Source organism: Gracilinanus agilis, chromosome 4 (genome assembly GCF_016433145.1).
Source record: "Gracilinanus agilis isolate LMUSP501 chromosome 4, AgileGrace, whole genome shotgun sequence".
NCBI lineage: Eukaryota > Metazoa > Chordata > Mammalia > Didelphimorphia > Didelphidae > Gracilinanus > Gracilinanus agilis.
In genome coordinates, this window is record NC_058133.1 from 221312156 (window position 1) to 221338363 (window position 26208).

Genomic DNA, 26208 nt, shown 5'->3' on the forward strand with positions numbered 1-26208 from the left:
TATATATATATATATTATAGTATGCTCAAAGTGTTAACTTTACTTTAGATGCCAATTCAGGATCTTGGCCATTGCTACACTTGTTTTGCAAGTTTCATTTCATTCTTTAGAATATTTTTCCATGGTTACATGATTCATGATTTCTCCCACCCTCCCTGCTCTTTCTTCCTCACTCCTGGAGCTGACAAGCAGTTCTACTGGGTTTTATACATGTTTCATTGTATATTTCCGTGTTATTCATATTTGTCTTAGGGTGATGTTTTAATATCAAAACCCTAATCATATCTCCACTGAACTACATGATCAATCATATGTTTTTCTTCTGCATTTCTATTCCCACAGTTCTTTCTCATAAGTTCCTCCAGACTGTTCTGGGTCATTGCATTGCTGCTAGTAGAAAAGTCTATAACATTTTGTTGTGCCATAATGTATCAGTCTCTGTGTACAATGTTTTCCTGATTCTGCTCCTTTCACTCTGCATCAATTCCTTGAGGTCTTTCTAGTTCACATGGAATTCCTCCAGTTCTTTATTCCTTTGAGCACATTAGTATTCCATCACCATCAGATACCACAATTTATTTAGCCATTCCCCAACTGAATGGCATCCCCTCATTTTCCAATTTTTTTCCACCACAAAAAGTGCAGCTATGAATATTTTTGTACAAGTCCTTTTCCTTATTATCTCTTTGAGGTACAAACCCAGCAGCTGTATGTCAAAGTGCAGGCATTCATTTAAAACCCTTTATGCATAATTCCAAATTGCCCACCAGAATGGTTGGACCAATTCACAACTCTACCAGCAGTGTATTAGTGTCCCAATTTTACCACAACTCCTCCAACATTTATCTCTTTCCTTTGCTGCCTTATTGACCAGTCTTCTAGGTGTAAGGTGGTACCTCAAAGTTGTTTTAATTTGCATTTCTTTAATCAGGAGGGATTTGGAACACTTTTCCATGTGTTTATTGATAATTTTGATTTCATCATGTAAAAACTGGCTAGTCATGTCCTTTGATCATTCGTCAATTGGTGAATGGCTCGATTTTTTGTAAATTTGACTTAGTTCCTTATTTATTTGGGAAATAAACCTTTGTCAGAGTTTTGTTATAAAAATGTTCTCCCAGTTTGTTGCTTTCCTTGTAATTTTGGTTGCACTGGTTTTGTTTGTACAAACCCTTTTGATATAATCAAAGTCATTCTTTTTACATTTTGCAATGTTTTCTATCTCAAATTTCTTTTTAAAAAAGTAATGCTGGAGGAATTCCGGGTTAAGATGGCGGCAGAGCAAAAAGCAGCTCTTAACCTCTCCTGATCGAAACATACAGGACTTCTCAAGGAGACATAAAAACAAACCCAGTTGAACGGAGGGACCCCACAACAGGGCGCAGTGTGGAAGGTACGTGGAATCAGGGCATTTCCATGCTATAAAGGGGTGAAACAGTTCTCACTAAATCGCGGGCTGAGCAACCTTACCCCCCCCCCCCCAAAACACCACCTACAACGCCGAAGCCAGGTCAAAAGAAATAGAGCAAGTTTGGGCCACCCATCGAGTCATTGGCAGCTCCAGGGCCTGTTCCTGAGAGCAGCAAGATTTGAGACTCCAAAAAGCTGAGGAACACACATGGACTCTGAGCGCAGATGCGGAGCTGAGGTGCGGGTGGAGACGCGGGTGGAAGCGGACACAGGCCCGAGCTAAGGCTCTGAAACCCTGAGTGGGGAACCAGTGCAGACGGGTATATGACTGTGGAAGCAGCGCCCTGAGACTTGTAAAGGAACCTCCAGCAGAGGACCAAGCAAGGGGGTCCACCAGGGGGCTTGACCTTGAGAAAAACCAGACCTCAGACCTCAGGACCCAAAAGACCGCAGACAGATCCTGAGTGTGAGGATAAACCTGAGAAGCTGCTGAGCTAACGATGGCTACCCAGTCTCAGGAAGTTCAGAAGAGAAAGATTAACAACAAGAAGAAGAAATCTTTAACACTCGACAACTTTTATACAGAGAAAATCCAGTCAACCGAGCAAACAGAGGAGGAGAACAAACAAGCATCCTGACCCTCCAAAAATAATGAAAACTGGTCACAAGCTCTTGAAGAGTTCAAAACTGAGATGACGAGAAAGTTGGAAAAGATTTGGCTAGAGAAATGGGAAATAGCTCAAAAGGAAATCAGGCAAGAAAATAACAGTTTAAGTGAGGCAAGTAAACTGAAGACCAGAAATGACCAGATTGAAAAGGAAAACCAGTCCCTAAAGGCTAGAATTGAGCAATTAGAAGCTAATGATCTCTCAAGACAACAAGAACAAATAAAACAAAGTCAAAAGACTGACAAAATAGAAGGAAACATGAAATATCTCCATGAGAAAGTGACAGACCAAGAAAACTGGGCTAGAAGAGACAATTTGAGAATCATTGGTCTCCCTGAAAAGGGAGAAATTAGTAGAAATTTGGACTCCATACTAAAAGAAATTATTCAGTAAAATTGCCCTGAAGTTCTACAACAAGAGGGCAATATAGACATTGAAAGGATCCATAGATCACCCTCAACATTCGGTCCAGATAAGAAAACGCCCAGGAATATAATTGCCAAATTCAAGAGCTTCCAAGTAAAAGAAAAAATCTTACAAGAAGCCAGAAAGAGACAATTCAAATACCAAGGAGCACCAATCAGGATCACACAGGATCTGGCAGCCTCCACGCTAAAAGACTGCAAAGCTTGGAATATGATATTCAGAAAGGCAAGAGAGCTGGGCCTGCAACCACGGATCAACTACCCATCAAAATTGACTATATACTTCCAGGGGAAAGTATGGGCATTCAACAAAATTGAAGATTTCCAAGTATTTGCACAGAAAAGACCAGGGCTAAATGGAAAGTTTGATATCCAACCATAAAAATCAAGAGAAACATGAAAAGGTAAATAAGAAACAGAGGGGAAAGAAAGAAAACTCATAACTTTTTAAGGGCCTCAGTAAGATCTAATTATCTGTATTCCTATATGGAGAAATGCTATGTATAATTCTCTGTAGTGAATTCTATTCACTATTAAGTATTCACTATTATAGTGGTCGGAAGAATGATTTATGGGGAGAGGGTGGAGTGCTGAATAGTCTAAGAAGATATGGGGGGTGGGAAAGAGGAGGGTGAATGGAGGGGGACACCAGGAGAAACTTGAGAGATTAAGAAAAATAGGATTTCTACTACACACAAAGAGGGCATGGGATGGGGAGGGGACAAGAAGGAGAGGAAGAGAGCATCAAGAAGTAATTTTTAAACCTTACTCTCAGTGTAATCAACTCGGAGAGGGAAGAGTAGCTATACTATCCATTGGGATATAAAACTCTTATCTAACCCTACTGAGAAAGTCAGAAAGGATAAACCAAGGGGAGCAGGGGAGTGGGGAGGTCAAAAAAGGGAGGGGAGAAGAAGGGGGAGGGAATTTATTAGGCCTTTAAAAACAAAAAGAGGGGAATAACAAGGGAGGGGGTAGAAAGGGAAGTCAATTAAGGGAGGGGATAAGGGATACCGGCTTAATAGCAAACCACTGGTTTAAAAGGAAATAGTTTAAGAAGAAGGGGTAGGAATAGGGGAGAATACAAAAATGTCACCGAATGCACAGCTGATAATTATAACGTTGAATGTGAATGGGATGAACTCTCACATAAAACAGAAGCAAATAGCAGAGTGGATTAGAAACCAAAATCCCACCATATGTTGTCTATAAGAAACACATATGAGGTGGGTGGACATACACAAGTTTAAGGTTCAGGACTTGAACAAAATCTTTTGGGTGTCAAATGAGAAAAAGAAGGAAGGAGTGGCTATTGTGATTTCTGACAAAGCCAAAGTAAAAATAGATATGATTAAAAAAGACAGGGAAGGTCATTAAATCCTGATTAAAGGCAGTATAAACAATGAGGAAATAACACTGCTCAATATGTATGCACCAAGTGGCATAGCACCCAAATTCATAAAGGAGAAACTGGCAGAGCTCAAGAAGGAAATAGATAGTAAAACCATAATAGTGGGAGATCTAAATATTCCTCTTTCAGATCTAGATAAATCAAACCAAAAAATAAATAAGAAAGAGGTAAGAGAGGTGAATGAAGTCCTAGAAAAATTAGATTTAATTGATATGTGGAGAAAAATAAATAGGGACAAAAAGGAATACACCTTCTTTTCAGCTGCACATGGTATAATCACAAAGATTGACGATGTAAAATGGCATAGAATCATTGCAAACAAATGCAAAAGAGCAGATATAATAAATGTAACCTTCTCAGATCATAATGCAATAAAAATAATAATTAGTAAGGGCACCTGGACAGGCAAAGCAAATCAAAAACTAATTGGAAATTAAATAATATGATTCTCGAAAACCAATTAGTCAAAGAAGAAATCATAGAAACAATCAACAATTTCATTGAAGAGAATGACAATGATGAGACATCCTACCAAACTCTGTGGGATGCGGCCAAGGCAGTACTCAGGGGGAAATTTATATCCTTGAATGCATATATTAACAAATTAAGGAGGGCAGAGATTAATGAATTGGGCATGCAACTCAAAAAATTAGAAAGCGAGCAAATTAAAAATCCCCAGATGAAAACTAAATTAGAAATACTAAAAATCAAGGGAGAAATCAATAAAATCGAAAGTAAAAGAACTATTGAATTAATAAATAAGACTAGAAGCTGGTACTTTGAAAAAACAGATAAAATAGACAAAGTACTGGTCAATCTAATAAAAAAAAGGAAAGAAGAAAACCAAATTGACAGTATCAAAGATGAAAAGGGAGACCTCACCTCTAAAGAAGGGGAAAGTAAGGCAATCATTAAAAACTATTTCGCCCAATTATATGGCAATAAATATAACAATTTAGGAGATATGGATGAATATTTACAAAAATATAAACTGCCTAGATTAACAGCAGAAGAAATAGAATACCTAAATAATCCTGTATCAGAAAAAGAAATTGAACAAGCCATCAAAGAACTCCCTAAGAAAAAATCGCCAGGGCCTGATGCATTCACAAGTGAATTCTATCAAATATTCAAAGAGCAACTAATCCCAATACTATACAAATTATTTGATATGATTAGCAAAGAAGGAGTCCTACCAAGTTCCTTTTATGACACAAATATGGTACTGATTCCAAAGCCAGGGAGATGAAAAACAGAGAAAGAAAACTATAGACCAATCTCCCTAATGAACATAGATGCAAAAATCTTAAATAGAATACTAGCAAAGAGACTCCAGCATGTAATTAAGAAGATCATCCACCATGATCAGGTGGGATTTATACCAGGAATGCAAGGATGGTTCTACATTAGGAAAACCATCCACATAATTGACCATATCAACAGTCTAACAAACAAAAATCACATGATTATCTTAATAGATGCTGAAAAAGCCTTTGACAAAATACAGCATCCATTCCTATTGAAAACACTGAAAAGTATAGGAATAGAAGGACCTTTCCTAAAAATAATAAACTGTATATACCTAAAACCATCAACAAGCATTATATGCAATGGGGATAAATTAGAAGCCTTCCCAATAAGATCAGGTGTCAAACAAGGATGCCCATTGTCACCTCTATTATTCAACATAGTACTAGAAACACTAGCAGTAGCAATTAGAGAAGAAAAAGAAATCGAAGGTATCAAAATAGGCAAGGAGGAGACTAAGCTATCACTCTTTGCAGATGATTTGATGGTATACTTAAAAAGTCCTAGAGAATCAACTAAGAAGCTTGTAGAAATGATCAACAACTTTAGCAAAGTGGCAGGATACAAAATAAATGCATATAAATCATCAGCATTTCTATACATTTCCAACACATTAGAGCAGCAAGAGGTAGAAAGAGAAACAACATTTAAAATTTTCCTAGACAATATAAAATACTTAGGAATCTATCTACCAAAACAAACATAGCAATTATAAGAAAACAACTACAAAACACTTTCCAAACAAATAAAACCGGATCTATACAACTGGAAAGCCATTGGTTGCTCACGGGTAGGACGAGTTAACATAATAAAAATGACCATTCTACCCAAATTGATTTACCTATTTAACGCCATACCTATCAAACTACCAAAAAACTTCTTTACTGAATTAGAAAAAACTATAACAAATTTTATTTGGAATAACAAAAGATCAAGAATATCAAGGGAAATAATGAAAAGAAATGTGAAGGAAGGGAGCCTAGCAGTACCAGATATTAAACTATACTATAAAGCAGCAGTCATCAAAACAATATGGTACTGGCTAAGAGACAGAGGGGAGGATCAGTGGTATAGACTTGGGGTAAATGACATCAGCAAGACAGTAAATGATAAACCCAAAGAGCCCAACTTTTGGGACATGAATCCACTATTTGACAAAAACTGCTGGGAAAATTGGAAAACAATATGGGAGAGATTAGGTTTAGATCAACATCTGACTCCCTACACCAAGATAAATTCAGAATGGGTGAATGACTTGAATATAAAGAGGGAAACTATAAATAAGTTAAGTGAACACAAAACAGTATACCTGTCAGATCTCTGGGAAAGGAAAGATTTTAAAACCAAGCAAGAGTTAGATAAAATGACAAAATGTAAATTAAATGGTTTTGATTATATTAAACTAAAAAGCTTTTGTACAAACAAAAACAATGTAGTCAAAATCAAAAGGGAAACAACAAATTGGGAAAAAATCTTTATAATGAAAAACTCTGACAGGGGTCTAATTACTCAAATATACAAGGAGTTAAATCAATTGTATAAAAAATCAAGCCATTCCCCAATTGATAAATGGGCAAAAGACATGAATAGCCAATTTTCAGGTAAAGAAATCAAAAGTATTAATAAGCACATGAGAAAGTGTTCTAAATCTCTAATAATTAGAGAAATGCAAATCAAAACAACTCTGAGGTATCACCTCACACCTAGCAGAGTGGCTAAAATGAAAGAAGGGGAGAGTAATGAATGCTGGAGGGGATGTGGCAAAATTGGGACATTAATGCATTGCTGGTGGAGTTGTGAACTGATCTAGCCATTCTGGCTGGCAATTTGGAATCATGCTCAAAGGGCTATAAAAGACTGCCTGCCCTTTGATCCAGCCATACCATTACTGGGTTTGTACCCCAAAGAGATCATAGATAAACAGACTTGTACGAAAATATTTATAGCTGCGCTTTTTGTGGTGGCAAAAACCTGGAAAAGGAGAGTATGCCCTTCAATTGTGGAATGGCTGAACAAATTATGGTATATGCTTGTGATGGAATATTATTGTGCTAAAAGGAATAACAAACTGGAGAAGTTCCAGGTGAACTGGAAAGACCTCCAGGAAGTGATGCATAGTGAAAAGGAGCAGAGGCAGAAGAACACTGTACACAGAGACTGATATACTATGGTAAAATCGAATGTAATGGATTTCTGTACCAGCAGCAATGCAATGACACAGGACAATTCTGAGGGATTTATGGAAAGGAACACTACCCATATTCAGAGGAAGGACTGCAGGAGAGGAAACATTTAAGAAAAACAGCTGCTTGAATGCATGGGTTGGAGTGGACATGATTGAGGATGTTTACTCGAAACTACCACACCAATGCAATTACCACCATTTTGAAATAGGTCTTGATCAAGGACACATGACAAAACCAGTGGAAATGTGTGCTGGCCATGGGTGGGGGGTGAAGGGGAACGTGGGAGCATGAATCATGTAACTATGTTAAAAATGAATATTAATAAATGTTTAAAATTAAAAAAAAAAGAACATGAAAAAAAAAGTAATGCTTTCAGAACCTTCAGGACATACCTCTAGAACAGTGATTCCCAAAGTGGGTGCCACCGCCCCCTGGTGGTTGGTGCAGGGATCCAGGGAGGCGGTGATGGCCACAGGTGCATTTGGGGGTGGTGAATAACTGTAAGGGGGTGGTGATAGTATTTGACAGGGGGTGCTAAATAATATTTTTTCTGGAAAGGGGGCAGTAGGCCAAAAAAGTTTGGGAATCACTGCTCTAGAAGATGTATACAAACAGAGACACTTTTAGTAATTACCTGGGATTTTAAAGAGGAAATGGTGTCTTCAAGCTCTTGTCTTAGAGATGCTGGCATCAAACCTTTGAGTTTTGTTTCATATTCTTGCCTTACATAGGTTAGCTGAAATAGAAGTGGGGAAATATAGGCTTATTCTTTTAGTCTAAACCAGTGATGGGCAAGTACAGCCCGCGGGCCAGATGTGGCCCCCTGCAATGTTCTATCCAGCCATGAGACATTCTTCCTAATTTGATGAATACAATGAGTAGGATACAATACAATGAAACTTTGAAAGAGTTGCCTTAGAAACAGACTGACAGATGAGCCTTTCCTTTCCTTTGGCCCCCTCTTTAAAAAGTTTGCCCATCACTGGTCTAAACCATAAAAATGCCCTCAGATTAATTTCTGAAGAAGGTAAAGTTTATTGTAATCTGTAGTCAGAAATCAGGTGGCCAAGATGTACTGAAAGAAAACACAGATATCATAGATGAAAAATCCTTGTTAGGGAGGGATATTTCCCATAAAATTTTGTATACTCCTAAAAATCTTTGCAAATTTGTTTTCAGCTTTAGATTAAACAGAAATGTTGTCGAATATTTTCCATTACTAATGTATACTCTGATAGTACTTGTTTTCAATGCTGTTTTACTTAAACAGTATATTATGGATGTTAGATAATAGTTCTTCAATGGGGAGAGGGGGAGTAATCTCTGGCATGTCCCCAGTTTGCGGAAGTAAACCCAGAATCTGGTCCACTCGCCATCTACCTAGGGTCAAGGACATATCTAAAAAGATTGCTGCAGTGATAAGAGGGAATCTCCATAACCAAATCGTCCTCATGACTATTCATTTTATTTTGGGGAAAACATACATTTTTCTAGTCCATTTATCAAGCAAATAGAGAGCTAAGGCTACTGCAGGCCTCTGTAAACAAGTATTGAAGAGAGCTCATTCTATCAGTTCCTGGAACCCAGAATGCATGTGTTGGTGAAATAACTGCTGACTTGTTGAGCTTTATAGTGAAAGACAGATGGTTTGACCTCAGCTATGGATGGTTCTTTCTTACCCTGCTGGAATTCACCTATAAAGCAAGTGGTGGGAATAACTGAGTGAAGAGTATGAGTGGATAGATGACTTGTACAGGGCATATACCTGAATATGAATGTGTATGTGGATATGTATTTTTGGGAGCACTTTACTCTTTTTGTGCCTTTGCATCTCTATCTCCTAAGCTAAGATGTGATCAGATTGACTGATTTAATATATGCTTTGCTCTGAATACTACTAGGCTTATAACATAAACAATTTGTTTGATATACTTGGAAACAGGTGTTTCTGAATACAACATGAAAATGTACCCAACTACGTATATGAGGCATGTCTCAGGATTTACCAACGAAAATTAAAATAAAAATCTGTTGGATGAATTTACCTGCCAATCTCAAAGGCTCTTAGTGGAACAAAATTGATTTGAACTAGTTAAGTGATTTATATTAAGGAAACACTTTAGTACATATTAAAATCCTATGCTAACTATGCTGGGATATCACTTTCCAATCTTGAACAAAGTGGCTTTTGATGATATGTTATAATTTTATGTTTGATTCCTAAGGGAAAAGATGAAGTAATGAAAAAATATTTCTCTCACTGATGGAAAGCCTATGTAAATGAAATATATTTTGGCTTGCATATATATTGGCATTTCTCACAGTCTCTTGGACTGAATTTCAATAGCAGCATCTGGCAGCTGACTAAAATGAAATGAAAATTGTTACCTAAGATTAAAATGTATTTGTAAATAAGAACTTATAAGCAACATTTTACTGAATGTACACAATCCATAACTTGGAATTCTTATCAAATCGACCCCACATATAAAATTTTGAACTAGTCTTTTCTTTATTATGTGTATTCATTTTAGTAATAGCAAATATAACTCCAGAAAATATATCTTCTCCTTTTTTAAACAAATATCCCAATTGATGTCTTAATATCTACTAATGTTTACGTATTTGTTTCCTACCCAAATCCTACCCATTTAGCTTCTTACAGTTAATAATGAATTTGTGGGCCTGAGACAAAAAGACACACAAGATTAATCTGTTATAAAACCAAAAGTGTAGTTAAAATGTGATAGATTTAAAATCTCCTTGTCTATGAAAGAAAATGTCTATTAGCAAAATGTGTACCATCTTGAATCTCAAATCTGAGTTTCTGAACTGTATTCTAATATAAAAAGTGATATTATGCTAAGTAGAAAGAAAATCTACTTGTCAGAATCATGGGCATTAATCCTTTATTTTGACTTCTATCTTTGAGGTTAATAACCACATAAATGTGGTTAAGTCACTGAAACAGCAAAAGGAAGAGAATACTGCAAACTCAGATAGAGCAATGGTTTCTGATCTTTTTTCAATCTGTGACACACCTGTGTGCTAATTGGGAGAATCAGGGGTGGGGATTCAGCATGCTGTCTTTCCCACTTGGCTACTTACTTTCTCCACAACCCCTGCCCCCTTCCTTTCTCTCTCTCTCTCTCCACATGTATGCACACCAATAACATACATGCACACAGACATAAACACACACATATATACATACATAAAATATACATCCCATCATTATTGCTCTCCATCCACATTACACACATATTCTTTTGTCTTCACCAAGGGTTTTGCTATTTCTTTATCTGATTCCATCTCCTCAATAACTGATAAAGAGATTAGTAAAATTCTGGATGAAATGATGCTAATGTTATTCAAATAATGGTTTTAATCCTGATGGGGGCCAGTTCTTTTCTCTCTTCAAATACTTAGTTGGGAACCTGGCTTCTTATTTTACTGAGAAAATGAAGATATGTTCTTTTGAATTCTCTCTTTTTCCAATTCTTTTCATTTCAAAACCCTGAACACATCACCCATCCTTCCCTTTCCTTCAGTCTCTGAAAAATGAAGTGATGCTTGTTTTTGTCCTTGCCAAGACCATTCTCTTGATTACATACTCTCTCATCTTCTCCAGCAAATTGTCCTTTCAACAATCCCTGCCCTACTCAATATTTAACCTCTCTCTATATGTACTGGTTCTTTCCCTAGTGTTTACAAATATACCCAAGTTTTCCCTATCCTTAAAAAAACCCTTCACTAGACCCTACTATCACTAGACCGCTCCATCCTCTATCTCTTCCCTTTCTCATCTTTATCTCTCCTAGAAAAAACTATTTATATTTCTTGCCTCTGTTTTCCTTTCTCTTAACTTCTCAACCATTTAAAATTATATTTTATTTTTAGTTCCATATCTCTTCCCTCTATGCCTTCCCCACCCATTGAAAAGGCAAGAAATATAATACTGATCGTATATATGAAGTCATGGAAAACATATTTTTGCAGTAGCCATGTTTAAAAAACAAAAAAGAGAAATAGAAAAAAGTATGTTTTAATTTGCATTCTGAGTCCATCAATTCTCTATATAGATAGCATTTTTCATTATCCTTAGCCATTTGTAACCTGGATTCTTTCAACTTTCTCCCTCCATTACTGTTTTCAAAGTAACTAATAAACCCTTAATTACCAAATATAATGTTTTTCTCAGTACTCTTCCTTTTTGACCTCTCTGCTGCATGCTACTGTTGACTACTTTTTCCTGAATGGTCTCTTCTTTGGGGTTTCCAGGATGGTACACTTTCCCACTTCTCCCATAGACTTATAAGCCATATCATACTTCCCCATCCCTATCAGCTTCCATAGTATTAGTTGTTATTTCTCTGGAAATAACATACAGATCACTATTATCCAGCTCAAACTTCTCTCCCACATCACATTGCAAACCAATTGTTATGGAAATATCCCAAACTCATGTCCAAAACAAAACTCCTTATTTTTCTCCTTCTAAACTTTTTATTCTTCCAAATTTCCCTATTTCCAGTAAAGGTTCCAACTTCCCTATTTCCAGTAAAGGTACCACCAACATGCTTCCAGTCTCTCAGAAGTTTGTAACCTTAGCATTATACTCAACTTATCACTCTCTTTCACCCTACATATCTGTTACCAAATTTTAGTGTTTATTCCTTCACATCTTTTGGATCTGACAACTCCTTTCTTTTTAACAGTCACCACTTTAATTTAGGTCCTTATCAACTCTGACCCATATTACTGCAGCACCCTCTTAATTGGTCTTGCTGCATCTTCCACATATCTCAAATTTTCTTTCCTTAATCAAAGATCTGTCTCTGTCATTTTCCCATTCAATAAACTCTAGTGATTTCTCATTGCTTCTAGGAGGAAATATAAATTCCAGCTTAGCTTTTTCCAACATGCTTCCAACTTCATTGTATATCACACCTCTTTCTATACTCTATAATCTAGCCAAATGGACCTTCTCTCCGTTTGACAACATTCTATCCTTGTCTCCATGCATTTGCACTGGCTGTCCCATATATATGGAGACACATTTACTTACCTCTACCTCCTATGACTCTACTTCTTTTAACATGCAGCTTAAGTAGCACCTTGTGATACAAAGCTGTTACTGGTCCTAACTCCTAGTGCCCTCCCTTTCTAATTCCTTTGTAGGACTTCTGGGTTAATATGGCTGCAGAGTAGAACAGGGTGCTTTTACTCTCCTTACCACCAGCATACCTCCAAAGGACAAAAAAACCAAATCCAGATGAAAGAAGGCACAATAGGGCGCAGTATCAAAGATACGTGGGATTTGGGCACTTCCACGCTATAAGGGGGGGGGGGGAATAGCTCCCATTAAAATGTGAGCTGATCAACCCTCTCCATCCCATCCACAGTACCAGAGTCAGAGGTTGCGCACCAGAGTTAAAGCAAGTGGGGGGGGGGCAAAATCTAGCTTCCTGGCAGCTAACTGGGACCACCAGGAGCTTGCCCCTGAGACCAGCAAGGCTTAAGACCCCAGGAGGCTAGAGAGAGCAGACCTTGGGCACAGGAGTGGAGCTGAGAGAAGCAGCAGGCAATGGAAGCAGCTCATCATGCTGAGACTTGGGGAGAACCTCAGGCGGAGGAGCAAGCATGGCCCAATTTCCAGGCTCTGAGCAGCTAACTAGGACTACTGGGGGCTTGACCCTGAGAACAGCTAGAATAGAGACCTCAGGAGTCTGGGGAGGGCAGACCTTGGGAGCAGGAGTGAAGCTGAGAGGAGCCACAGACAGCAGAGGCCTAGCAGACAGTGGAAGCCAGGAGACTTGCAAAGTAGCCTCAGGCAAAAATTGCTCCTTAGCTCTATACACAGAGAGTCTGCCTGCCTCACTCAGACGTCTGGGTGAGAAAGAAAAACCAGCATAATGATGACAAGCAGGGCCCAAGAAATAAATACCAAAAAGACCAAGAAGAAAGTTCTAACACTTGATAACTTTTGCACAGAAAAAATCCAGAAAGCAGAGGAGGACAAACAAGTAAAGACATCCAAACCTTCCTCCCAAAATGAAAAGTAGTCACAAGCTCTTGAAGAGTTCAAATCTGAGATCATAAGAAAGATGGAAGAGATCTGGCAAGAAAAGTGGGAAATAGTTCAACAAGAAAAGAGTTTAAAAGTTAGGATTTTGCAACTAGAAATTGAGGTTCAGAAATCAAATGAAATGATAAGCAAATTGAAGACCGGAAATGACCAGCTGGAAGTCATGAAGAGCCAGATAGGCCAGACTGAAAAAGAAAACCAAAAGATTATAGCCAAAAACCAGTCTTTAAAGGCTAGAATTGGGCAAGTAGAAGCCAATGTTCTAACAAGACAGCAAGAATTAATAAAGCAAAGTCAAAAGACTGATAAAATAGAGGGAAACATGAAATATCTCAATGACAAGATGACAAATCAACAAAACATGTCTAGAAGAGACAACTTGAGAATTATTGGTCTTCTGGAAAAATCAGAGACAAATAGAAATCTAGATATCATACTACAAGAAATTATCCAAGAAAACTGCCCTGATATTCTTGAACAAGAGGGCAAAATAGACATTGAAAGAGCCTATAGAACACCCTCTACACTAAATCCTCAGAAGACAACCCTCAGGAATATAATAGCCAAATTTAAAAGCTTCCAAGGTAAGGAGAAAATATTATGAGAAGACAGAGACAGACAATTCAAATATCAAGGAACACCAATCAGGATTACACAGGATCTGGCAGCCTCTACACTATAAGACTGCAAGGCTTGGAACATGATATTCAGAAAAGCAAGAGAATTCAGAAAAGCCAAGAATTGCCTACCCATCAAAACTGACTATATACTTCTAGGGGAAAGTATGGGCATTCAACAAAAGAGAAGGTTTCCAAGTATTTGCACAGAAAAGACCAGGACTAAATGGAAAGTTTGATATCCAACCACAAAAACCAAGAGAAACATGAAAAGGTAAATAAGAAAGAGAGGGAAAATTCTTATCTTTAAATCTCTTTCTTCAAGGGCTTTAATAAGATCTGATTATTTGTATTCCTATATGGCGAAATGTTATAAAATTGTGTTCACTATTATAGTAATTAGAAGAATTAGTCATAGGGAGAGGTTGGAGTACTAAATGGTCTAAGATGATATGGGGGGAAAAAGGAGGGGGAATAGGAGATGGCACCAAGAGAAACTTGAAGGAATAAGAAAAATAGGATAATCTATACCACACAAAGAGGGCATGGGAAGGGGAGGGGATGAATACTATTATAAGAAAGATAGGAGTGGAAATAATCAACAACTTAAGCAAAGTTGCAGGATACAAAATAAACACACATAAATCATCAGCATTCCTATAATTTCCAACACATTGCAGCAGCAAGAGCTAGAAAGAGAAATTCCATTTAAAATCACCCTAGACAATATAAAATACTTAGGAATCTATCTGCTAAGGCAAACACAGGAATTACACGAACAAAAGTACAAACCCTTTCGACACAATTAAAACTAGATCTAAACAATCGGAAAAACATTGAGTGCTCATGGGTAGGATGAGCTAATATAATAAAAATGATAATCCTACCCAAATTAATTTACTTATTTAGTGCTATACCTATCAAACTACCAAAAAACTTCTTTACTGCCTTAGAAAAAACTATAACAAAGTTCATTTGGAAGAAAAAAAAACAAGAATATCAAGGGAAATAATGAAAAAAAATGAAGGAAGGGGGCCTAGCAGTACTAGATCTTAAACTGTACTAAAAAGCAGTAGTCATCAAAACAATGTGGCACTAGCAAAGAGACAGAAAGGAGGATCAGTGGAATAGCCAAGGGTAAACAACTTCAGCAAGACTGTATTCCAAAGAGATCAAAGAAAGAGGAAAAAGACATACTTGTACAAAAATATCTATAACACTTGTTTTTGTGGTGGCAAAGAATTGGAAATTGAAGGGATGTCTATCATTTGAGGAATGCCTGAACAAGTCTTGGTATATGATTGTAAAGGAATACTATTGTGCCATAAGAAATGACGAACAGGATGATTTCTGAAAACTATAGACTTATATGTAAACTAATGCAAAGTGATGTAAGCATAATTTGAAGAGCATTGTACACAATAACAACAATAAAATATGATAATCATCTGTGAATGATATAAGGATTATCAACAGTGCAAGGATCCAAGACAACTCTAAAAAAAGACTCATGATGAAAAAGGTTATCACCACCATAGAAGGAACTGGAGCCTGAATGCAAATGAAAGCATTCCATTTTTCTCTTTAATTCCTTCATGAGAGTTTTTTTTTTTATTGAATATGTTTTCTTTTTTTCAACATAAGTATTGTAAGCACATGTAACTTCTACTGCTTGCTGCCATAGGGAGGGGAAGGAGAAAGGAGAGAGAAAAATTTGGCTTACAAAATATCAGAAAATGAATATTACACTTATTTCTGTATGTGATTGGGAAAATAAAATAAAAATAAGTGAATATAAGAATATTATCAAAGATCAAGTAGGACTCATGAGATATGAGAGGACAACTCTTTGTGAAGGGAACATGGTCACAGATGAAACACTTTGTATGCATTTTCTGACTTTTTCAATGTGTTGACTGCACTGTTTTTTTCCCTCTTAACAAATACTACCTGTTATCTGGGATGGCTTTCTGGGATAGGGAGGGGGAAGAATATTAGGGAAAACTATGGTGATATAAGAAACTGAAACATTAATAAAAACTAATTTAAGCAAAAAGAATGAATTTTGATGGACAGATTAAGGAAGTGCTAAAGAAAAGATGGTGCTGGACTTCCGGTTAAGATGGCGGCAGAGTAAGGAGCAGCTGCTCGATCTCTCCTAACCGATACATACAAGACTCCTAAAGGGGACATAAAAACGAATCCAGATTAACGAAGGAACCCCACAACAGGGTGTAGCATTGAAGGTACGCAGAATCGGGGCATTTCCACGCTATAAAGGGGTGAAACAGCTCTCACTAAAACGCGAGAGGAAGAAGCCCCTCCACCCCCGCCCACCCCCCCACGCACAACGCCAAGGCCAAGGCACAAGAGTGAAAACAGGACTGGGGCAACCAGTAAATCACTAGCAGCCCCAGGGCTTGTACCTGTGAGTGGCCAGACGTGGGACCCCAAGTGGCTGGGGGGATGCACAGACTTTCCCCACCTTCTACGGGGGTGAAGGCTCTGACCAGGGAGCGAAGAAAGATCGCCAACACAGGGACTTCCCCCAAGCATCTAAGGCAGGGAAGGTCATTACATCCTGATTAAAGGCAGTATAAACAATGAGGAAATAACACTGCTCAATATATATGCACCAAGTGGCATAGCATCCAAATTCATAAAGGAGAAACTGGCAGAGCTCAAGAAGGAAATAGATAGTAAAACCATACTAGTGGGAGACCTAAATAATCCTCTTTCAGATCTAGATAAATCAAACCAAAAAATAAGAAAGAGGTAAGAGAGGTGAATAAAGTCCTAGAAAAATTAGATTTAATTGATATGTGGAGAAAAATAGGGACAAAAAGGAATACACCTTCTTTTCAGCTGCACATGGTACATTTACAAAGGTTGACCATGTAATAGGGCATAGAATCATTGCAAACAAATGCAAAAGTGCAGAAATAATAAATGTAACCTTCTCAGATCATAATGCAATAAAAATAATAATTAGTAAGGGCACCTGGACAGGCAAATCAAAAACCAACTGGAGTCAAAGAAGGAATCATAGAAACAATCAACAATTTCATTGAAGAAAATGACAATGATGAGACATCCTACCAAACTCTGTGGGATGCAGCCAAGGCAGTACTCAGGGGGAAATTTATATCCTTGAGTGCATATATTAACAAATTAAGGAGGGCAGAGATCAATGAATTGGGCATGCAACTCAAAAAATTAGAAAGGGAGCAAATTAAAAAACCCCAGATGAAAACTAAATTAGAAATACTAAAAACCAAGGGAGAAATTAATAAATTAATAAAATCAAAAGTAAAAGAACTATTGAATTAATAAATAAGACTAGAAGCTGGTACTTTGAAAAAACAGATAAAATAGACAAAGTACTGGTCAATCTAATAAAAAAAAGAAAAGAAGAAAACCAAATTGATAGTATCAAAGATGAAAAGGGAGACCTCACCTCTAATGAAGGGGAAATTAAGACAATCATTAAAAACTATTTTGCCCAATTATATGGCAATAAATATAACAATTTAGGAGATATGGACGAATATTTACAAAAATATAAACTGCCTAGATTAACAGCAGAAGAAATAGAATACCTAAATAATCCCATATCAGAAAAAGAAATTGAACAAGCCATCAAAGAACTCCCTAAGAAAAAATCGCCAGGGCCTGATGGATTCACAAGTGAATTCTATTAGACATTCAAAGAGCAACTAATCCCAATACTATACAAATTATTTGATATGATAAGCAAAGAAGGAGTCCTACCAAATTCCTTTTATGACACAAATATGGTACTGATTCGAAAGCCAGGGAGATCAAAAACAGAGAAAGAAAACTATAGACCAATCTCCCTAATGAACATAGATGCAAAAATCTTAAATAGAATACTAGCAAAGAGACTCCAGCAAGTAATTAAGAAGATCATCCACCATGATCAGGTGGGATTTATACCAGGTATGCAAGGTTGGTTCAACATTAGGAAAACCATCCACATAATTGACCATATCAACAGTCTAACAAACAAAAATCACATGATTAAATTATCAATAGATGCTGAAAAAGCCTTTGTCAAAATATAGCACCCATTCCAATTGAAAACACTTGAAAGTATAGGAATAGAAGGACCTTTCCTAAAAATAATAAACAGTATATACCTAAAACCATCAACAAACATAGTACTAGAAACACTAGCAGTTGCAATTAGAGACGAAAAAGAAATTGAAATAGGCAAGGAGGAGACTAAGCTATCACTCTTTGCAGATGATATGATGGTCATTTCTATACAATTCCAACACACTAGAGCAGCAAGAAGTAGAAAGAGAAACACCATTTAAAATCACCCTAGACAATATAAAATACTTAGGAATATACCTACCAAAACAAACACAGCAATTATATGAAAACAACTACAAAACACTTTCCAAACAAATAAAACTGGATCTAAACAATTGGAAAGCCATTGACTGCTCATGGGTAGGACGAGCTAACATAATAAAAATGACAATTCTACCCAAATTAATTTACCTATTTAGCGCCATACCTATCAAGCTACCAAAAAACGTTTTTACTGAATTAGAAAAAAATATAACAAATTTCATTTGGAATAACAAAAGATCAAGAATATCAAGGGAAATAATGAAGAAAAACGTGAAGGAAGGGGGCCTAGCAGTACCAGATATTAAACTATACTATAAAGCAGCAGTCATCAAAACAATATGGTACTGGTTAAGAGACAGGAGGATCAATGGAATAGACTTGGGGTAAATGACATCAGCAAGGCAGTGTATGATAAACCCAAAGAGCCCAACTTTTGGGACATGAATCCACTATTTGACAAAAACTGCTGGGAAATTTGGAAAACAATATGGGAGAGAATAGGTCTAGATCAACATCTCACACCCTACACCAAGATAAATTCAGAATGGGTGAATGACTTGAATATAAAGAGGGAAACTATAAACAAGTTAAGTGAACACAGAATAGTTTACTTGTCAGATCTGTGGGAAAGAAAAGACTTTAAAACCAAGCAAGAGTTAGAGAAAATTACAAAATGTAAATTAAATGGTTTTGATTATATTAAACTAAAAAGCTTTTGTACAAACAAAAACAATGTAGTCAAAATCAGAAGGGAAACAAAAAATTGGGAAAAAATCTTTATAACGAAAAACTCTGACAGGGGTCTAATTACTCAAATATATAAGGAGTTAAAGCAATTGTATAAAAAATCAAGCCATTCCCCAATTGATAAATGGGCAAGAGACATGAATAGGCAATTTTCAAGTAAAGAAATCAAAAGTATCAATAAGCACACGAGAAAGTGTTCCAAATCTCTAATAATTAGAGAAATGCAAATCAAAACAACTCTGAGGTATCACCTCACACCTAGTGGCTAAAATGAAAGAAGGGGAGAGTAATGAATGTTGGAGGGGATGTGGCAAAATTGGGACATTAATGCATTGCTGGTGGAGCTGTGAACTGATCCAGCCATTCTGGCTGGCAATTTGGAATCATGATCAAAGGGTTATAAAAGAATGCCTGCCCTTTGATCCATCCATACCATTGTTGGGTTTGTACCCCAAAGAGATCATAGATAAACAGACTTGTACGAAAATATTTATAGCTGCGCTTTTTGTGGTGGCAAAAAACTGGAAAAGCGGGGTATGTTCTTCAATTGGGGAATGGCTGAACAAACTGTGGTATATGCTGGTGATGGAATACTATTGTGCTAAAAGGAATAATAAACTGGAGGAGTTCCAGGCGAACTGGAGAGACCTCCGGTAACAGATGCAGAGCGAAAGGAGCAGAGCCAGAAGAACATTGTACACAGAGACTGATATACTATGGTAAAATTGAATGTAATGGACCTCTGTACCAGCAGCAATACAATGACCCAGGAATAGAAGGACCTTTCCTAAAAATAATAAACAGTATGAACCTAAAACCATCAACAAACATCATATGCAATGGGGATAAATTAGAAGCCTTCCCAATAAGATCAGGAGTGAAACAAGGATGCCCATTATCACCTCTATTATTCAACATAGTACTAGAAACACTAGCAATAGCAATTAGAGAAGAAAAAGAAATTGAAGGTATCAAAATAGGCAATGAGGAGACTAAGCTATCACTCTTTGCAGATGATATGATGGTATACTTAAAAAATCCTAGAGAATCAACTAAGAGGCTGGTAGAAATAATCAACAACTTTAGCAAAGTGGCAGGATACAAAATAAATGCACATAAATCATCAGCATTTCTATATATTTCCAACACATCCCAGCAGCAAGAGGTAGAAAGAGAAACACCATTTAAAATACCCTAGACAATATAAAATACTTGGGAATCTATCTAACAAAACAAACACAGCTATTATACGAAAACAACTACAAAACAGTTTCCAAAAAAATAAAACTTGATCTCAAGAATTGGGAAACCATTAATTGTTCATGGGTAGGACGAGCTAACATAATAAAATTGAAGATCCTACCCAAATTAATTTACCTATTTAGTGCCATACCTATCAAATTACCAAAAAACTTCTTTACTGAATTAGGAAAAACTATAACAAATTTCATTTGGAATAAGAAAAGATCAAGAATATCAAGGGAAATAATGAAAAAGAATGTAAAGGACGGGGGCCTAGCAGTACCAGATATTAAACTATACTATAAAGCAGTAGTCACCAAAACAGTATGGTACTGGCTAAGAGATAGAAGGGAGGATCAGTGGAATAGACTTGGGGTTAATGATGTCTACAAGACAGTGTATGATAAACCCAAAGAGCCCAACTTTTGGGACATGAATCCACTATTTGACAAAAACTGCTGGGAAATCTGGAAAACAATATGGGAAAGATTAGGTTTAGATCAATATCTCACACCCTACACCAAGATAAATTCAGAATGGGTGAATGACTTGAACATAAAGAGGGAAAGTATAAATAAGCTAAGTGAACACAAAATAGTTTACTTGTCAGATCTCTGGGAAAGGAAAGATATTAAAACCAAGCAAGAGTTAGAGAAAATTACAAAATGTAAATTAAATGGTTTTGATTATATCAAGCTAAAAAGCTTTTGTACAAACAAAAATAATGTAGTCAAAATCAGAAGGGAAACAAAAAATTGGGAAGAAATCTTCATAACAAAAAACTCTGACAGGGGTCTAATTACTCAAATATACAAAGAGTTAAAACAATTGTATAAAAAATCAAGCCATTCCCCAATTGAAAAATGGGCAAGAGACATGAATAGGCAATTCTCAGGTAAAGAAATCAAAAGTATCAATAAGCACATGAGAAAGTGTTCTAAATCTCTAATAATTAGAGAAATGCAAATCAAAACAACTCTGAGGTATCACCTCACACCTAGCAGATTGGCTAAAATAAAGGAAGGGGAGAGTAATGAATGCTGGAGGGGATGTGTCAAAATTGGGGCATTAATGCATTGCTGGTGGAGTTGTGAACTGATCCAACCATTCTGGCTGGCAATTTGGAATCACGCTCAAAGGGCTATAAAAGAATGCTTGCCCTTTGATCCAGCCATACCATTGTTGGGTTTGTACCCCAAAGAGATCATAGATAAACAGACTTGTATGAAAATATTTATAGCTGCGCTTTTTGTAGTGGCAAAAAACTGGAAAATGAGGGTATGTCCTTCAATTGTGGAATGGCTGAACAAATTGTGGTATATGGTGGTGATGGAATACTATTGTGCTAAAAGGAATAATAAACTGGAGGAATTCCAAGCAAATTGGAGAGACCTCCACGAAGTGATGCAGAATGAGAGGAGCAGAGCCAGGAGAACACTGTACACAGAGACTGATATACTATGGTAAAATTGAATGTAATGGACTTCTGCACCAGCAGCAATGCAATGACACAAGACAGCTATGAGGGATTTATGGTAAAAAACGCTGCCCACATTCAGAGGAAGAACTGCAGGAGAGGAAACAGAGAAGATAATCAATTGCTTGAATGCATGAGTTGAGGTGGACATGATTGGGGATGTAGACTCGAAACGACCACACCAATGCAACTAACAACAATGTGGAAATAGGCCCTGAACAAGGACACAAGTTACAACTAGTGGAAATGTGCATCGGCCATGGGTGGGGGGATGTGAAGGGTGAAGGGGAGAGTAGGGGTATGAAGCATGTAAACATGTTAAAAATGAATATTAATAAATGTTAAAAATGGAAAAAAAAGAAAAAGAAAAAAAAGAAAAAAAGAAAGAAAAGATGGTGCTGGAGGTAATTTTGGACCCTGGTATAATATGAGACCACAGTGGGGAAGTTTGGAAATCCAAAGACAACATAAGGACATCTGGCTTTGGTGGTCAGGGAGAAAGGGACACAAGGAGGTGGGAGAGAATCACAGGCAAACTCTGTCTAGTGAGAAGGGGAGTTACCATCAAGTGAACACAAACTAGAGAAGAGGAAAAGGTATTTTTCTTTGGAAGAGATTAATAGCCACTTGTCTACAGTAAATGGATTCTTTATGTATAATTTTTCAGATTCTGATAAAGAGAGAGTATAATGGCACAGTAGATAGAACTTGGAGCTGGGAAGAATTGGGTTCAAATCCTCAGTCACTACCTATGTAATAATAGGCAAGTCACTTAATCTCAGTCTCAATTTCCTCATATGTAAAATGGGGATAATAATAGCACTTGTCTCATAGATTTATTGTGAGGATCCAGGGAGATAACATGTGAAGTACTTTGCAAACCTTAAAATACTACATATATGCTAACTATTATTATAATGTACTTTAACTACAAAGCAATAGGCTACCTTTAAATATGATATAAAAAAGAGAATGTGAAAAAAAGTACTAGAGCAAAGGACACATATGAAATGATTGTGGCTCTGTGGTGTATGTGCATGTATGTGTATACACCAGAGGAAAAGATTCACTCTATTCTTCTAAGAAATTTCATTTTATCTAGTATTAAACATGTTGCCACAGCAACTGCAAAGAAAAATTCATTTTAAGTAAGGCTCACTGCAGCATATCTTGTGTGCTTTGATACTAAAATATGAAGTGAAAAAATAAGTTATAATAGCCACAAAATTTCTTAATAACCTTTTTAATATTTATATTTCTCTCTCTCTTTAATAAATGTTAAAACTGCAGTTTTCTTTTCAAAGTGGTTTGCTTCCCAGCTCACTATACTGGTTAGCAGTAGATTCCAATTCATTATTGCTCATAAGACCCACTTTATTCCATAAGGGAGTTAAGCTTGTTATTTAGATAATGTGTTTGGGCTCAAGGGAAAGGGTGGTGGTTGATTTATGAAACAGTTGCAGAGCTCTAAGGCTTGAAGGATATCATGCACCTAGTTTAGGGAAAAGTGTAATGATAGCAGCAAGGAAAGAAATTCTCATTTCCTTATAGAGATGCTGTTGGCATCAAAAAAAAGGCAATGAGATGAGCCTAAAGCTTTAGTGCAAGCTAGCAGTCCAGCTTGTAGGCATTTCTAAATCTTTGCTGTCCCAAAAAAGGTAAAGTGTGGGTTAAACAAGACTTCTAGCTGTCTTCTTAGGTAAGATGGAAAAGGGTGGTAAGAAAACCCAAGACCATGTTAATGACCAAATTTAACTTAAAAAGTCTATCCCTGACTTGGCACATTAAGTGATTACTAAGAATATTTTAATTTCATATTATATTAAAATATTAAATATTAAAGATAAAGTAATATTTTATATCCTGACTTATATGTGATTTCAACTTCAGAAAGAAACTACAGAAACAATAGGAAATATATCCCAGAGAAAAATTTGGCTTATAAAAAGGGATCAGGTAAAAATCCAAATGATACCAACTATGCATAATATAAACATGTATTCATGTATATTGGGCATGCATCAATAGTAAATTATAACCTTAGGCACATGAATAACAATATGGAAAAGTTAACAAGGGTCTATGGAAGGGCAAGAGTAAACCAACTCAGAAAACCTTTCCTGAAACATAAAAATCAAGTCTTTAATCAGTACACAGGGTTGAAAATGTATGAGAGAGAGCTTCAAATAAGGCAAGATGGGAGGTGATCACAGTGGGTGTGTGAGGCTGCTGAGAAGATTAAAAAGCAATCCACCCTGGAGATTCAAACTGAAGGAATAGACATTGCTCTATTCCATCTCTAGGTCTCTTTTTTCTTCACTGTCAGCTTTGTTTTTTTTTTTTTTTTTTTTTTTTGTGAAGCATTCTTTATTTCTTTGCATCTTAGAACAGGTGATGGAATAATGGTACAAAATAAGACATACATTTTTTTCAGACATGGCCAACATATTGATTTGTTTGCTTGGCTACAGCTACTTGTTACAAGGAAGGCCTTCCCTTTAGTAGGGATAGAAACTGAGTAATTATCATAATGATGCAAGAAAAAAAGATTATCAGTGAAACATTTTATATTTTAAGATATACAGAAAAGAGCAGAAGTTCAAAAAGGGACAAAGACAAGCAGAGAAGTTTTCTTACTATCATATTAAATATAATACATACAATCAATCAATATTTTCATTAAGCGCCTACTATTATATGTGCCAGGCATAAACATATATAAACTATACATAATAGTTTAATTACAACTCTCTTTTCTATTCTTAATATTAAAATGTTCATTTTTGATATAAGAAAAAACATTCCATTTTACAGATAAGCTCTGAGAAATTACATGATTTATCTATGACTATAAAGCTAGTAAGTATCAGAACTGAAAGGCAAACTCAGTTTTTTTTTGACTTTGAGAGTTCAGTTCTTTTTCTAATCTATGTAAGGTTGTCTTTATCATCTCTAAACTATCACCAAAAATTCAATATATAAACAGGTTAAAGTAGTTGTATTTTAACATTTGCTAACAGAAAGGTTTTGATTTTTCATAAGAGACCAAGCCAGTGTGTTAAAAGACTAACTGACTTGACCATACATTCAAAAAACTAATGCAGTTCAAGGACTGTATTTCATGGGGAAAAAGTCACTTTAAACTTAAATTATACTCAATAATCATGTTCTATTCATAGAATATTTTTTAAACAAAGCTTATATTTTGTGATTCTTAAATACGTTTTTTTAAAATACCAAAATTCTTACATGCAGAAAATTGTACTGGTTTCAGTGTATAACTGGTTTCAGTGGTGGTGATGTTGTGTAAACTGAAGTCCACAATACCCGCAAGTCCCAGTTTTAGTCTCTTTGTCCAAGTTTATATATACTTTTGGATGACCCAGAGCTCCTCCTCCACCATCACATGATATCACTCGACTTTCCACTTTGCTTACTGGTTGCTCTGCTATCAAATCAATTGCAAAGTTTTTATTTACCTCTTTCTGGCGACCAACAAAGCGAATCCTCCTGTAATCATCTTCATCATAAACCTGGCCTGTGTGGGTAATTTTCTCCCCCGTGGGCGACACCTGCACACCAAAACATCTGGCGGCCACAGGGAAGCCCTGACTGCAGCCCAGAAGGCGGCCGAAGGTCACAAACGCCACCGCCGCAGACGCCGCCATCTTTCCCCTGTTGTTGTTTTTTTAAATACACATCCATAGTAGCTGCAAAATCTCATCATTTCTTCTTTCTTGTCAAAATAATAGCCATTTTCTTCCTCCCTCAGAATATCCTTCTGATTCCTAATTATCTTTTTTTCATCCAAGTTGCCCATTTACCTGAAGCAACATCTTCTAACCCCTATTGATCCTGACATGAACTGCAGACAGTTCTCTGTTCTAGGCTTTCTAAATTCTGATACAAGTATCATGAAATTACGAAAACAATTCTGTGTGATAAGAACTTATCAATTCTAAAAGCATGGAGACTGTTGCTGCTTGCTGCTGATCACATATTAATTTCTCCTCACAATTCCTTATATGCAAGAAATGTGTACTGAATTAAATCACCAATTAAAAATATTTTCAAATGCCCAATATATATGTTCTACTCTTCAAGGAGACAAAGAAGTAGAACGAATAAATATAATCTACATCATATTCTAATTTAGTGATTCCCAAGATGGGCGCCACCGCCCCCTAGTGGGTGCTGCAGTGATCCAGGGAAGCAGTGATGGCCACAGGTAAATATGGGGGTGGTG

The 26208-nt window shown here is 36.6% G+C and overlaps 2 protein-coding genes across 2 annotated transcripts in view; both read right to left on the reverse strand.

Moving 5' to 3' along the window:
* The window catches only part of CEP112 (centrosomal protein 112), a 527068-nt gene that overhangs the window by 10022 nt on the left and 490838 nt on the right, over positions 1–26208 (reverse strand). The window contains exon 25 of the mRNA XM_044675157.1: positions 8043–8144. Within this exon, the coding sequence (XP_044531092.1) occupies positions 8043–8144 (102 nt within the window). The remainder of the gene's footprint in view (positions 1–8042; positions 8145–26208) is intronic.
* LOC123244872 (NADH dehydrogenase [ubiquinone] iron-sulfur protein 6, mitochondrial-like) lies at positions 25143–25710 on the reverse strand. Its single transcript, XM_044673517.1, has one exon. It carries the CDS (start codon positions 25628–25630, stop codon positions 25250–25252), a length of 381 nt encoding a protein of 126 aa, XP_044529452.1. The 5' UTR covers positions 25631–25710; the 3' UTR covers positions 25143–25249.

Bases quoted from the DNA above. Each gene is read 5' to 3' on its own strand.
- LOC123244872 (XM_044673517.1), bottom strand. From the start codon at position 25,630: ATGGCGGCGTCTGCGGCGGTGGCGTTTGTGACCTTCGGCCGCCTTCTG.